At 40.7% G+C, this 15,154-nt stretch overlaps 1 protein-coding gene across 5 annotated transcripts in view; it reads right to left on the bottom strand.

Moving 5' to 3' along the window:
* The window catches only part of LOC115170749 (teneurin-3), a 153,144-nt gene that overhangs the window by 52,210 nt on the left and 85,780 nt on the right, over positions 1–15,154 (bottom strand). For all 5 annotated transcript variants that reach the window (XM_029727058.1, XM_029727050.1, XM_029727033.1 and 2 more), the window contains 6 exons: positions 14,303–14,428; positions 12,509–12,723; positions 9,642–9,852; positions 6,613–6,714; positions 4,400–4,594; positions 1,519–1,719 (listed from right to left, as the gene is read on the bottom strand). In XM_029727058.1, the coding sequence (XP_029582918.1) occupies positions 1,519–1,719; positions 4,400–4,594; positions 6,613–6,714; positions 9,642–9,852; positions 12,509–12,723; positions 14,303–14,428 (1,050 nt within the window). The remainder of the gene's footprint in view (positions 1–1,518; positions 1,720–4,399; positions 4,595–6,612; positions 6,715–9,641; positions 9,853–12,508; positions 12,724–14,302; positions 14,429–15,154) is intronic.

A 15,154-nucleotide genomic window follows, 5' to 3' on the forward strand; every position in this document is an offset into this window, starting at 1 on the left:
GGCAGCAGGCAGTGTGGGTGAGAAACTCTCATTACTGAATCCACAGGTAGTAGGAGACCAAGGAGAGTGCTTCAGTCACTGGCATGCTACAAACCATACTAAAAGCTCCATTCTATTATTGAGGGAAAACCACATGAAACCATGAAGGGAATGGTTTATTCACAGGAACTGACCCAGTATTGCCTTCAGAGGCTCCAGAACACTTTGAAATGTCACCACAGCAGCCGTTCATACAGCAACAACAGACTTCCTAAGATTTGAAAAAACCTTACTTCAAGTAGGCTACAGGAAAAAGCAGTCCGCCACCCACCCATTAAAAGTACTTCAGTAAGTTTAAGAAAATATCGACACAAATCTAGTCCACCTAGCACCCTTGTGAATATCCTTGAGGTTAACACGTCAAGGTTTTAAAACTCACACATTTTTCTGTTTTCCGCTTACAAGCGAAACCACCTCACCTACCTTAATTTGCACTTTTTTAATAGGTTGCTTTCATCTCCCTCTGAATGGAGTTTTTCTTCGATTGACAGACCTTGGTGGGTCTCTGATTAAGCTTAGACGACACTCCAGAATTTTAACCATGCCTCTGGAGGGGGATCATTCGATTCCAAGGGCCCCCTCCCCTCCCAAAGAATCCATGAAATCAATTTTTCATTAGCGCAAAGGTGTTTATCTGCTTTTAGCACGCCCCTGACTCCGGCACGATGGCAGAGTGGGTGGCCGATCTATGCCACGCCGCTTGTTAATTAAAGTTTATTTAATTGAAGTGGAACTGCTGAGATAATTAAGAGAGAAACCTTGACTACTACCCAGGTGGGCAAACACAAGTTTGGACGGCTGCTTAAGTAAGCTAACCTCACTCCCTTCAATGTAAAATGTTTAACATCGACCGCCAATGGATGTTTCATGGCAGGAAAGAGGGACTCTGTCCTGAATTTCACAGACAGAATAACAAATGGCCTTACTTTGGATGTTGTCTGAAAGTGAATAAATTGAGACAAACTCCCTGGTCCCCTAAACTCCCATTATTTCTTCCTGCCAGCAGTCTAGGTTTTCCTCTCATCCATCATTTCAGACTTACAGTACACCCTCTTATGCAAAACCCCTCAGATTTCAATCGCAAAATCAAGTAAACGTGCGGCTTAATCAATCTTAGCTCCAGATAGTTAAAAACCCAGTAGGTTCCAATGTGACGCTACTCAATTTGGGTCTCCAACTGTGAACTGCAGATGCAGGTACTAATTCGGCACTACGATTAGACTAAACTAAATAACCCCATTCTAGAGAAGGACATTGAGTATGAATCACCTGGTCTTTTAAACAAATGAACCGATTACTAAAACCAAAGCACAGCCCTCAAACTGGTAAAGTACCTACAAGAAAACAAACTAATTGTCTAAAACGTTCCTCATATTAATGAGGACCATCATCCTTTTCCTCACTGGAGGTGCCTCCTCATACACAACACAAAGCCAGACAGCTAAACCCGAAATAAAAAGTAAGAGAGTGTTGTCTGACCTAAAGAGCAGTCGGAGCCTGTCCAGTTAGCCTCACAGACACAGGTGCCTGTCTCGGTGTGGAAGGTTCCGTGGCTGGAGCATTGTTCAGGACACGTGCTCTTCAGGATCTCACAGCCGATTCCGCCCCAGCCCGGGTTACAGTGGCATTCACTGTGGTGGCAGGCTCCGTGGCCCGAGCAGGTCGGATCCAGACAGTCCGCTAGGAAAACAAGAGAAAGGAAAGGGGATGGTTCAACTATTGTATATGGGATGACTTAATCATGAAATAAACAACTAAACATGTGAACATGCTCCATAGCCAGCTTATTACTGGTACAGCCTTTCAGCAAACACATACAGTATATTGATCTCAGCGACTCATTGAGAATAATTTGGTTCTAATCATAGTGCCTTCAGAAAGTATTCATACCCATTGGCTTATTCCACCTGTAGTTGTGTTACAGCCCCAAAATAATGTTCACCTATCTACACACAATACCCCATAATGACAAAGTGAAAACATATATATTTTTTAAATTTAAGCACATTTATTGAAATTTTTAGGAGCATATACCCACGTGGGTGATTGAAAGATGAACTGACATCCACACTCCAGTCGGTTGTAGTAATGCACTGTAAAGTTGGTTGCCAACTGTCATTTAAAGTCCAAAGAAGAAAAAGGAGGAGGAGAGATGACGAGAAACGAATTCGGTTTACCGTTTTATCTGTGGATTAATTGTCGGAGTTGAGGACCTTGTGCATTTCAGGTAAAATAACAACCCAATGTTTATTTACCAGGACAAATTAGCTAGCAAAAGCAAGCTAGCTAGCTAAATTGCCATAAATGTTTAATGTTTTTTGACCTGTCCCCAAATTAATATAATTGGTTCAGAGTTTGTTTTGATACTTCAATCTGCGTGTCCTGATCGCTTCTGGTGTGGGGAACAAAATCAACGTGCGCGCGATGGCGCGTTTGGTCAGCATGTACGAGTTTTGCACACCTGGATTGAAAAGTATTTTCACATTATTATTATTTTTTATTATTCATGCTCTGTCAAGGTGGTTGTTGATCATTGCTAGACAGCCACATTCAAGTCTTGCCATAGATTTTCAAGCCGCTTTCAGTCAAAACTGTAACTCGGCCACTCAGGAACATTCAATGTCATCTTGATAAGCAACTCAAGGGTAGATATAGCCTTGTGTTTTAGGGTATTGTCCTGCTGAAAGGTGAATTTGTCTCCCAGTGTCTGTTTGAAAGCAGACTGAACCAGGTTTTCCTTGAGGATTTTTCCTGTGCTTAGCTGTATACTGTTTATTTTTATCCAAAAAAACTCCCTAGTCATTGCCGATGACAAGCATACCCATAACATGATACAGCCACCACTATGCTTGAAAATATGAAGAATGGAACTCAGTAATGTGTTGGATTTGCCCCAAACATAACGCTTTGTACTCAGGACATAAAGTTCATTTCTTTACCAATTTCTTTGAAGTTTTACTTTAGTGCCTTATTTCAAAGAGGATGCATGTTTTGAAATATTTGTGTTCTGTACAGGCTTCTTTCTTTTCACTCTGTCATTTAGGTTAGTATTGTGGAGTAACTACTGTACAATGTTGTTGATCCATCCTCAGTTTTTTCCAATCACAGCCATTACACTGTGTAACTGTTTTAAAGTCACCATCCCTGAGCGGTTTCCTTCCTCTCCGACAACTGAGTTAGGAGGGACACCTGTATCCTTTTGGTGACTGGGTGTATTGATATACCATCCAAAGTGTAATTAATAACTTCACCATGCTCAAAGGGATAGTCAATTTCTGTTTTTTATTTTATTTTTTACCAATCTACCAATAGGTTCCCTTCTTTGTGAGGCACTGGAAAACATCCCTTGTCTTTATGGTTGAATCTGTGTTTGAAATCCACTGCTTGACTGAGGGACCTTACATATAATTGTATATGTGGGGGTATAGAGATTTGGTCGTCATTTAAAAATCCTGTTAAACACTATTAATGCACACAGAGTGAGTCCATGCAATTTAGTATGTGACTTGTTAAGAAAATGTTTACTCCTGAACTTATTTAGGCTTGCCATAACAAATGGGTTGAGTACTTATTGACTCAAGACATTTCAGCTTTACATTTTTTATTCATTTGTAAACATTTCTAAAAATATAATTCCACTTTGACATTATGGGGTATTGTGTGTAAGCCAGTGACAAAGAAAATCTAAATGTAATAACTTTTAAATTCAGGCTGTAACACAACACAAGGGTTGTAAATATTTTCTGAAGGGATTGTAAGGCAAGACCTTGTACTATCATCAAACCAGAACCCAATGGCCAGTTTGAGTCCACTGACAACATTGTCCAACCGTTCCTGCATAATTCCACAATAGCACTTGTGTACTTTCTCTCTTAATTCACTTCACAATGAGCGCAAAATATTTATTCAATTACTCCCTTGACTCAATAAGATTTTACACATTGGGTCACTGATCTGCAGATGTAAATTTGACAAGTGACTTGCCTCTGTCTGAATTGGGATCAATGAGGTTAAACTGACTGAACAGGGGGAGAAGAGGTCGAGGGGATAGCGAGAAGTTTTTTCGATAACAATGAGAAATAGACCCAGACTGAGAGATATTGACTCTCACAGGGTTCTTGTTCGGGAGCGCACTGAAGCAATCACATTGGATGGACAATTCAGAATCAATTCCAATCCATAGCTGTGGTGGCTAAATGGTTGGAGGGAGTTAATGCATGCAGAGTATCGATGTAGGAACAAAAGGAATTATTTGCTTGGTGAAGTTGAAAAGAGCTATTGTTTAAGTTGTATAAGTACTGTATACATCGCCGACAGGCTGGGAAATCGAACGGTGACACTACATATTGTTGTGGTGTACCTTGGTGACAGTTGCTTCCCTTGTGGCCGGCATTACACACACAGTTGCCCGTCACACAAATCCCATGGCCGCCACATTGGGGGTCTACACACTGGGTAGTAGGCACGTCACACTCCGTGCCCTTCCATCCACTGTAACACTGACAGCGTCCCCTGGTGTACTGGCCATTACCACTGCATAGGACGGGACAGGCAGCTGTTGTGGGAAGAAACAATGTTACTCAACAGTATATTAGTTACTCTGGACCCTGATCTCTCTTTTGACGAACATATCAAGACTGTTTCAAGGACAGCTTTTTTCCATCTACGTAACATTGCAAAAATCAGAAACGTTCTGTCCAAAAATGATGCAGAAAAATTCATCCATGCTTTTGTCACTTCTAGGTTAGACTACTGTAGTGCTTTACTTTCCGGCTACCCGGATAAAGCACTAAATAAACTTCAGTTAGTGCTAAACACGGCTGCTAGAATCTTGACTACAACCAAAAATGTTTATCATATTACTCCAGTGCTAGCCTCTCTACACTGGCTTCCTGTTAAGGCAAGGGCTAATTTCAAGGTTTTACTGCTAACCTACAAAGCATTATATGGGCTTGCTCCTACCTATCTTTCCGATTTGGTCCTGCCGTACATACCTACACATACGCTACGGTCACAAGACGCAGGCCTCCTTACTGTCCCTAGAATTTCTAAGCAAACAGCTGGAGGCAGGGCTTTCTCCTATAGAGCTCCATGGTCTGCCTACCCATGTGAGAGACGCAGACTCGGTCTCAACCTTTAAGTCTTTATTGAAGGCTCATCTCTTCAGTAGGTCCTAGGATTGAGTGTAGTCTGGCCCAGGAGCGTGAAGGTGAACGGAAAGGCACTGGAGCTACGAACTGCCCTTGCTGTATCTGCCTGGCCGGTTCCCCTCTCTCCACTGGGATTCTCTGCCTCTAACCCTATTACAGGGGCTGAGTCACTGGCTTACTGGTGCTCTTCCATGCCGTCCCTAGGAGGGGTGCGTCACTTGAGTGGGTTGAGTCACTGATGTGATCTTCCTGTCCGGGGAAAGTGGGTGGGGTTATAAGTGGGTGGGGTTATATCCTGCCTGCCTGTTTGGCCCTGTCCGGGGGTATTGTCGGATGGGGCCACGGTGTCTCCCGACCCCTCCTGTCTCAACCTCTAGTATTTATGCTGCAGTAGTTTATGTGCCGGGGGGTAGGGTCAGTCTGTTATATCTGGAGTATTTCTCCTGTCTTATCCGGTGTCCTGTGTGAATTTAAGTATGCTCTCTCTAATTCTCTCTCTTTTTCTTTCTTTCTTTCTTTCTTTCTCTCTTTCTTTCTTTTTTTCTCTCTCTCAGAGGACCTGAGCCCTAGGACCATACCTCAGGACTACCTGGCCTGATGACTCCTTGCTGTCCCCAGTCCACCTGGCCGTGCTGCTGCTCCAGTTTCAACTGTTCTGCCTGCGGCTATGGAACCATGGCCTGTTCACCGGACGTGCTACCTGTCCCAGACCTGCTGTTTTCAACTCTCTAGAGACAGCAGAAGCAGTAGAGATACTCTGAATGATCGGCTATGAAAAGCCAACTGATATTTACTCCTGAGGTGCTGACCTGTTGCACCCTCGACAACCACTGTGATTATTATTATTTGACCCTGCTGAACATTTGAACATCTTGGCCATGTTCTGTTATAATCTCCACACGGCACAGCCAGAAGAGGACTGGCCACCCCTTATAGCCTGGTTCCTCCCTAGGTTCTGGCCTTTCTAGGGAGTTTTTGCCACCGTGCTTCTACACATGCATTGCTTGCTGTTTGAGGTTTTAGGCTGTGTTCCTGTACAGCACTTTGTGACATCAGCTGATGTAAGAAGGGCTTCATAAATACATTTGATTGATAGTCCATTGTATATCTGCAGTGTTGACACAACCTTAAATCAACCAATCACTATCTTTCCATGCTACAGTACAAAGGACTGGAGTACAACACTTCCTCTTTAAAATATTTGATTTGAACGATTAGTGCTAACCCTGACTATTAGTCTAAACCTAACCCTTAGCCTAAACCTAACCCTGAACTTTAGCTTAAGCCTAACCCTAAACTAAGAACAAATATCACATGCACATGGTAATTATTTCGGAAAATATAGCCAATATTTGTCCATTGAAGCTTGCTCATATATTGATTGCGATATCAATAGATAGATGAGGAGTTGGGAAATAGATACCTCTTGAGCAGTATGGCCCAATGAACCCTGGGAAACAATGGCAGGAGCCGGACACACACTCTCCATTCCCATAACAGTTGTGTGAGCACTCCATAACCGACTCTGTTGGGACAAAAAAACGTTTTCTAGGATTACACCAGCTATGGTGACACTAGCTAGGTTTCCATCCAATTGGTGACAGATTTTCATGTGAATATTCTAAAACCCATATAATAATATGCACATTTTCCGACCAGAGATGTGTTAAACTGACTTGTTGCGGATAAAAGTCTATACGTGATGACGTAGTGCATATAAAAATTACTTTTGCAGCTAAATTCCTGTGTACCAAATAATAAATATAAGTTAAATGGGTTTCCATCGCATTTTCAACTCTACCGATGGTTTCGTCACACATTTTTTTGCATTATGTAGCAATTGCGCCCACTCTGGTCTTGGCATGTGCGCTCTAGCCAACAGCTTGCAGATACAGTGCGGGTAGGATAGCCTACATTATGAGATTATTATGGATTATGTTTATTTGTCAAATGGCATCGATCATCATGTCACCAGAATAAGACCCTTGATATTTATTGGAAAGTAGCATCACACTCATCACTGTGCACTTTTTCTACCCTGTGAAGTTCATCATAATTTATTTAATTTGTAGCCTAATAAACAGCAGGGTCTCCCGAGTCGTAGTGGGAGGACCACACAACATATAATTGCGTGACTCCAAATTTACTTCGATATGATGGTTAACCGGGCACTGATGACGTGGGTGTCGATTAAGGCAACCCCTCGCACCGCTCTGATTCAGAGGGGTTGTGTTAAATGCAAAATACACATTTCAGTTGAATGCATTCATACTAGGTATGCCCCCTTTCATTTCCCTTTACAATTATATCACTTTTTGCACATAAATACGTTTCCACCACAATTTTTCGCATAATTCATTTTACAGACACAAAAAGATCCCACCATTTCTAACGAACAAATTATCTGTGGACATTTAAGAAATTGTACTGACATTTCCTGTTTTTAGCAGCGTCAGGTAATTAATCTGCATGAAATGGTTGGATAGAAACCTGGTTACTGGCATGGCATACTAGTTCATACTTTTTTCAGTCAGATGCTCTTGCACAAGATTGAGATATCACACCTCTAAAATGTGCCAACCACACATACAGGGGTTAAAGCAAAAATCCCATGACTGAAACTTAAATCAATCTCAGATTGATTGTCTGGGGCCAAGTTAACCTCCCCTTTTATGTAAAAAAAGTCATGACCATCAAGATTTTAGGGAAAGAGGATAATTTTGTACATGTTTTAAACTGAAAGTTTGACCAATTCCAGTCCTTTTCAATATTGGAAATACAAATTAAAAAAATTAAGAAAAAATTATTTTCATCCCTGCATTTATCATTTCATTACATCATCCAATATCAACACATTATCAACACATTATCAATATCAACAAAATATCGATATCAACACAATATCAATGTCAACACATTATCAATATCAACACAATATCAATGTCAACACATTATCAATATCAACAAAATATCGATATCAACACAATATCAATGTCAACACATTATCAATATCAACACATCAACACATGATCAATATCGACACATGATCAACTTCAACACATGATCAATATCAATACATTATCCATATGAACACATAATCAATATCAATATCCCCACAATATCAATATCAACACATTATCAATATCAACACAATAGCAATATCAACACATATCAATATCAACACATATCAATATCAACACATATCAATATCAACACATTATCAATATCAACACAATAGCAATATCAACACATATCAATATCAACACATATCAATATCAACACATGATCAATATCAACACAAATCAACATCAACACATTATCAATATCAACACAATATCCAACACATTTGATTGGATTGGATTTAATATCACTACTATGATGTCACATACTATTCCATCTTACATTTCCACACAGCCACATTCGCTTATTGCAGTGTTTCCCAACCCTGGTCCTCGAGTACCCCCAACAGTACACATTTTGCCCTGGACAAACACACCTCATTGCAGGCTTGATGATTAGTTGAGAAGTTGAATCAGGTACGCTTGTCCAGGGTTACAATAAAATGTGTAATGTTGGGGGTACTGGAGGACCAGGGTTGGGAAACACTGGCTTATTGCATGAATGTACAGTGTACTCAATGTTGGTATGTGTGCATCTCTCATCAACTGTAGCCTGACAACTCCCATGCCATCTTGCCCATCTCAAATGCAACCCATCACGAACATTTTACATTTCACAGTGTATTTCTAGTTCTTTGACATTTCTTTCTCCACATGAAAATCTCATGACTGATCATGCCCACACAAGCAACGGGATCAATCTTTGTAAATCCTCTCTCTGAGTTGAAGTTAATCTGACATATCCCACTGACACGTCTTCTGTTCGTTCAACAGACCAGCGCTCATAATGGGCACTCCCCCTAGGCTGGGAGCTCCTTCGATTGTGTTAAGAGGGCAAACTTTTTAGTTTTTATTGCTTTTGAAGACTTGTATTGGATGTACACTACTGGGCTGTCAGTTTCTACACATCCGGGCAATTTTTACCTTGGATTTCGATAACTTCATATCTTTAGAAAAGTATCGATAGAATTCCCTAATGCAAAACATTAACTTAGCATGTTTTCTGTTTTCCCACAGTACAATTCCTGAGCCAGCACAAAAATGATAAGCCTAAGGGATAGCGATATTCCTGCAATGTAGAGACCCTAAACTGTGCATAACACAATTCACAAAGCCAACAACACATTTTGCTTGCATTATATAGTCTGTAGATGCAGTTTAAATTATTGGTTAATGTATGTATATGTTGATCTGGCCTGTCAACTACCCAGTTATTCTCTTAGTTGTGGAAAAAGTTCTCCAAGTGCCTTTTCCAGCAATTAAATATAATTGAAAATATTCACCTCATCCATTTTTACATCCATTTTCTACATTATTTCCATGTTATGCTTACCCAGGATGATGGTGTTGTATGATACTGTCTCCAGGCTCTTCCCATCATTGTAGAAAGCCAGATGCCACACCCCAGAGTCCAGATACTGGATGAAGCCAGCTTGGTGGAGGCTGACCTGGCGCTCCATCCGCCCCCTGGTCTCCTGCGCCGTGGGAGCCCACCTCTCTTTGGCGATGAGCCTGCTGCCATCCAGCAGCTCCACAAAGTCATACTGAAGAAAGGTCAAGCAGAGGTCAGTTGGGACTAAGTAATTGGTCACTTCATGACATATGATGTGCGACATATGATAAAACATTTACAATAACAGTGACATTCTGTAGTTCCAGGTGCATAGAGGGAAATCTCTGTTTAAAAAATTTCCTAATTATACATTAAAGGAGCTAGCCAGAATTTACTTGAGTCAAAGTAAATTTGAGTTTTCCAGAAGACTGATTATTTTCATTCTATATGCTAACAGTGTTTCATTCACACAAATGAACACAACACAGGGAGTTGAAAGTAGAAATGGACACATTAAAAAAGGATTTAGTATCGGAAATAGGACCTACAGGGGACACAACACCAAGCATCCCTCCAACTGACTCAGTATGGATAGGAAATAAAGCATTAAAGTAAGGGTGAGAGAAGTCAACACTCAGTGGTTTAAACCCTTTTGAGAGGAGCTGAGGAGCAGAGAAGAGATATTGACCTGTGGATGTAGGCCGTTTTTTATGTGTTGGTGGCCAGGGGGCGAAGTAATAAAAGTCCAGAACCCAACCATTCCTTTACTCCCAGGCCAGTGTGTACATCTTGATTGCTTGGCAAAGGCTTATCTCAATCTAACAATAGGAGCAAATAATAATGAACAAGAGGCCAAGCCTAGCCAGGCTAGCCGATGAACCACAAATAATTATTAGCTATACCTGGGAATTCAAACTAGTGTTAATCATTTCTTCACAAAACCTAGTTTAGGACAATTGATGAATCATGCAGAGTAAGACACTTACTAACAAATGTAGTTTTATTATTTTCCTTTGAGCGATTGGTGACGCACTTTAAAGTTGTTCCTCTCCTCAAGCTGTGAATGTAACCAACGGTCAATATCTCTCATTGGGGTCTCATTGGGGTCTTTCATGCTAAGTTAAGTAAACACATCGATTTATCGCCCTGGCAAATTAACGGACCGTTTCTAAGGCAGTGGCGGTTGACTTTGTGTCTAGGCATTGACAGTCTTGAGCGGCCTGCGAAGCAATTGCCTTGGACATAAAAGGAGGCTTCTCTGTTTGTTGTATTTGATTTAGTTGGGTTCCTTCTTTCTTTTACCTTGGAAGAGTAATCCCTTCTTTCCTGTTGTCATTTGTATTTAACTTTTTTTTCATTCGATAGTGGCCCGATTTCCGGCGCGCGAAAGAGGCTCTTCTTCAAGTCAAGTCAGAGAATGTCAAGAAGGTCATTCCACAAAAATAGTGCATTTTGTGTCCCTTTGATATTTTAAGATATAAAATGTGCACCAATATTGAATTTTAAAAATAAGTGCCCTTTAATATAGACCACATGGAAAATTCAATCAATCTTTTTTAAGGCTTGCTAAAGTGCCAAAATTCTGCATTTTGACATGTCCCCCTGTCACTTCTAGGAAGATTTGAACCCACTTACCACCAAAGTTTTCACCATCATTGACCTAGTTATTTTTTTAAAGTAATTTCTGAAGATTCTTTTTTTTTGTGTGTGTGATTAGTGATTAATCTACATCTGTCTCATTTTAAGGTCAACCCAGTGATTTAAGATGAAATTGTCAAACCTGTTACAGTCAACCCTGTTACTTTATTTGGCACTTAATTAGGGACTTATGTTGTTTATTAAGTTGAACACGTGCTCTATATGACAAAATGTTACAATTAAGTGAAATCAATGTTTTTTTTTCTTCTTGAAAGGCAACAGTCTGGTGGAACTACCCAGCCACGACCTCTTTATAATTTTTTTAATTTAACCAGGCAAGTCAGTTAAGAACTTATTCTTATTTACAAGGGAACCAGGGAACGTCAGGTTAACTGCCTTGTTCAGAGCAACATATTTTTACCTTGTAAACTCGGGGATTTAATCCCAATGCTCTAACCACTAGGCTACCTTCTGCCCCAAAGTGCTAGAATCCAGTCGTTCCATTGTAAAAACTTTGTAAAAATAAGACTGAAAAGAGGAATATTATGAGCATTGCAAAAATCATCCAGTCAGATTTGTACAAATCAAATCAAATCAAAATGTATTTGTCACATGGGCCCAATACAACAGGTCTAGATTTTAGAGTGAAATGCTTACTTACAAGCCCTTAACCAACAATGATTTAAGAAGTTTTAAGAAAAATAAGTTGCTTGATAAGTAAAAAATGTAAAATAAAAAATGTAAGTAACAAGTAATTAAACAGTAGTAGTAAAATAACAATAGCGAGGCTATATACAGGGGGTACCGGTAAAGAGTCAATGTGCGGGGGCACCAGTTAGTTGAGATAATTGAGGTAATATGTACATGTAGGTAGAGTTAAAGTGACTATGCATAGCATAACAGAGGGGTCTGGGTAGCCCTTTGATTAGCTGTTCAGGAGACTTAGGGCTTGGGGGTAGAAGCTGTAAAGCCTTTTAGACCTAGACTTGGCGCTCTGGTACCGCTTGCTGTGCGGTAGCAGAGAGAACAGTGTATGACTAGGGTGGCTGGAGTCTTTGACATTTTTTAGGGCCTTCCTCTGACACCGCCTGGTATAGAGGTCCCGGATGGCAGGAAGCTTGGCCCCAATGATATACTGGGCCATATGCATTACACTCTGTAGTGCCTTGTGGTCCGAGGCTGAGACCGAGCAGTTGCCATACACCCTACCCAAGTAATGTACCATTTACCTGTGTGTGAGATGGCGGGAGACCCTTCCTCCCGTAGGCCCCAACCAGTGCATTCTTCTGAACAGAGATGTTGAACTTGAGGAAGCGTGGCTGCTCCATAGCCAGCCGAGATCGCCAGAACACCCCAGGCGGTATTCCCTGACCTACCCTTCGGCCCACTTCCACTTGCCCGGTGTCAATGGAGTTGTTCTCCTGATGGACCGCACCAGTCCTGCCTGGAGGGGAGAAAGAGAGGGCACTGAGATAAAGCTAGATGGACATTTTGTGAGGTCTATAAAAGCTCACCACAGTTGTATACAGTTTTCATCTGCATTGATTCCATTTTCAACAAAATAATAAAATTTTCAATATTACCTTAATTTAAATAAAATTATGCAGACACATGACTCCCAGTCTATATCCCTGGCCCTCAAACCGTAGATATGAGTCTTGTTCATTAGGTACAGCCCAATGTGTATCCCGGGCCCTCATAGCTATGAGTCTTGCTCATTAGGTCAGTCAAACATGGAAATACCAGACAGCTTCAGTAGTTCCAGGTATTTCTATTTCCTGGTACAGTTGATGATAGAAACTTCTTTATTCCCATTCAAATAGACCTCAGCTGATTGCTCCATTATGAGACTGGAACAGATTGTTTCACCATTGATTATTATATATTTTTTTGACCTGGCGAAGATCAGTTTCAGATCGAAACGTAGTCAATAAAGCGGTGAATTGGGAGCTTAATGAGTGTGCGGGCCTTCTTGTTCTTCAACATTGATTTCCCTATCTTTTGTGTGGAACTTGTGATTCACTGCTAAATGTCTAGGATCTAAATGTACTAGCTGATTCATTACCTGGTACAATAACAAAACAACAGGACAAGGAAGTGATGCTTTTAAAAGGTTAGCAAGCAACAACAAAAACACTTGAACATGAGTCATTCTCACATGAAACGCTAAATGCCCTACTTACTGTATACCAAGTGATACCATGTTTAAAGCATTTTTGCCTGATATTTATTTCAAAAACCACTTAGGATAAATATCTTTCTTACAATGGACCTCCAGAGTTTTTGTTTGGTTGAAATAAAGACACATTATTACAAAATACTGTGCAGTATTGCAATGCATCACTGGATCAATATGGAACTTTGCACACACACTGCTGCCATCTAGTGGCCAAAATCTAAATTGTTCCAAAACTGCAATATTATATTATGGCCTTTCTCTTGCATTTCAAAGATGATGAAAAAAAAATATTTGAAAATGCATGTTTTTTTTGTTTGTATTATCTTTTACCAGATCTAATGTGTTATATTATGTGTTACACATTTCCACAAATTGCAAAGTGTTTCCTTTCAAATTATATCAAGAATATGCATATCCTGAGCTACAGGCAGTTCGATTTGGGTATGTAATTTTAGGTGTTTTTTTTAATGGTCCAATCCTTAAGAGATTTAAATTAAATCAGCGGCCTTTTTCTGTAAAGGTGAAGAAAGGTGGCATGCATGTGGCAGACATTGCATACAAAATGACAGACACCTACTGGTAAAGGCTGAATGTGGTAAAGCTGTTTGGACTCTGTCGATTACAATTCAGAAGGTACCTACAGTATAGGATAGGCTACAGTCTGGGACCGTTTTTGTGCTGAGCCATACACATAACATTCACAAAGCAAAATGGACAAACAACAAGCATCCAGTGCAATTAAAGGCTAGAAACATAATCAGAAATATGGTGTGTTCCTTCCCCAAATGTAATCTACAGATATAACAAGTAGGTAAAGAAGTAGGTAAAGGGCTAAGGTCCTTACCATAGTCAGCTGAGAGTACTGTCACTACGCTTGGTTGAGTGGTCAAAGCCTTCCCCCCTCCGTTCTCAACCGCTGGTTTGTTTTCCGTTTCTTGAAGTTGCCAGTTGAGGCCGAAAAAGTGCATTGCTGTAAAGTGAACAAAACAGTGGAATATGCTAGGGTTAGGGCAATCAATCAAATCATTAAAAAAGAAATACATGCTGGACAGCATTTCTAGGAAAAAGAGATCAGACAACACATCATTTTGTGGCCTGTGGTGGCCTGGCAGTTAGCACCCCCGCACTCAGCACATGAAAGTGGTCAGGACTCAGTTCCCTCCCTCCTTCCTTCCCTCTTTCCTTCCTATACTTCCCTATATCTTCAAGAAACATGCCTGAAAAATACTAAAGAGTAGGAATTATTTTGTACTAGGTTACCTTACTATGGGTGCGCCACATGTAGGCTAAGTGCTCTACTGTAAAACCCAACAGGGGCCAGACACAGCAAGCTCAATCAATACTGAGGAGAGGAGGAACACTCCCGTGTCTCTTTGGGGAGCGCTGTTCATTAACACAAACAGCACTGCATCAAAGAGCGCAGCAGGACGTTCTATTTAAAAATCCAAACATTGTCACCAAACAGACAGGAGGAGGTGGACTATGTGCAGCAACATAATGACAGCCCAAATCAGAGCATCTGGAAACCCCAAGTGTTTGTATTTGTGTGCGTCAGAAAGAAGGTCAAATAGGCTTCAAGCCTCAAACTCTCTAATTCTCTTGCATAACCAACCAAACCGCCATGTTCTTCCTCCAACCCCTGTCTCTGAATAGATTGCTATTAAGCTGCATGTCTTGTTGTTTGGGGAAGAACACA

This window comes from Salmo trutta, chromosome 3 (assembly GCF_901001165.1).
Source record: "Salmo trutta chromosome 3, fSalTru1.1, whole genome shotgun sequence".
Lineage (NCBI taxonomy): Eukaryota > Metazoa > Chordata > Actinopteri > Salmoniformes > Salmonidae > Salmo > Salmo trutta.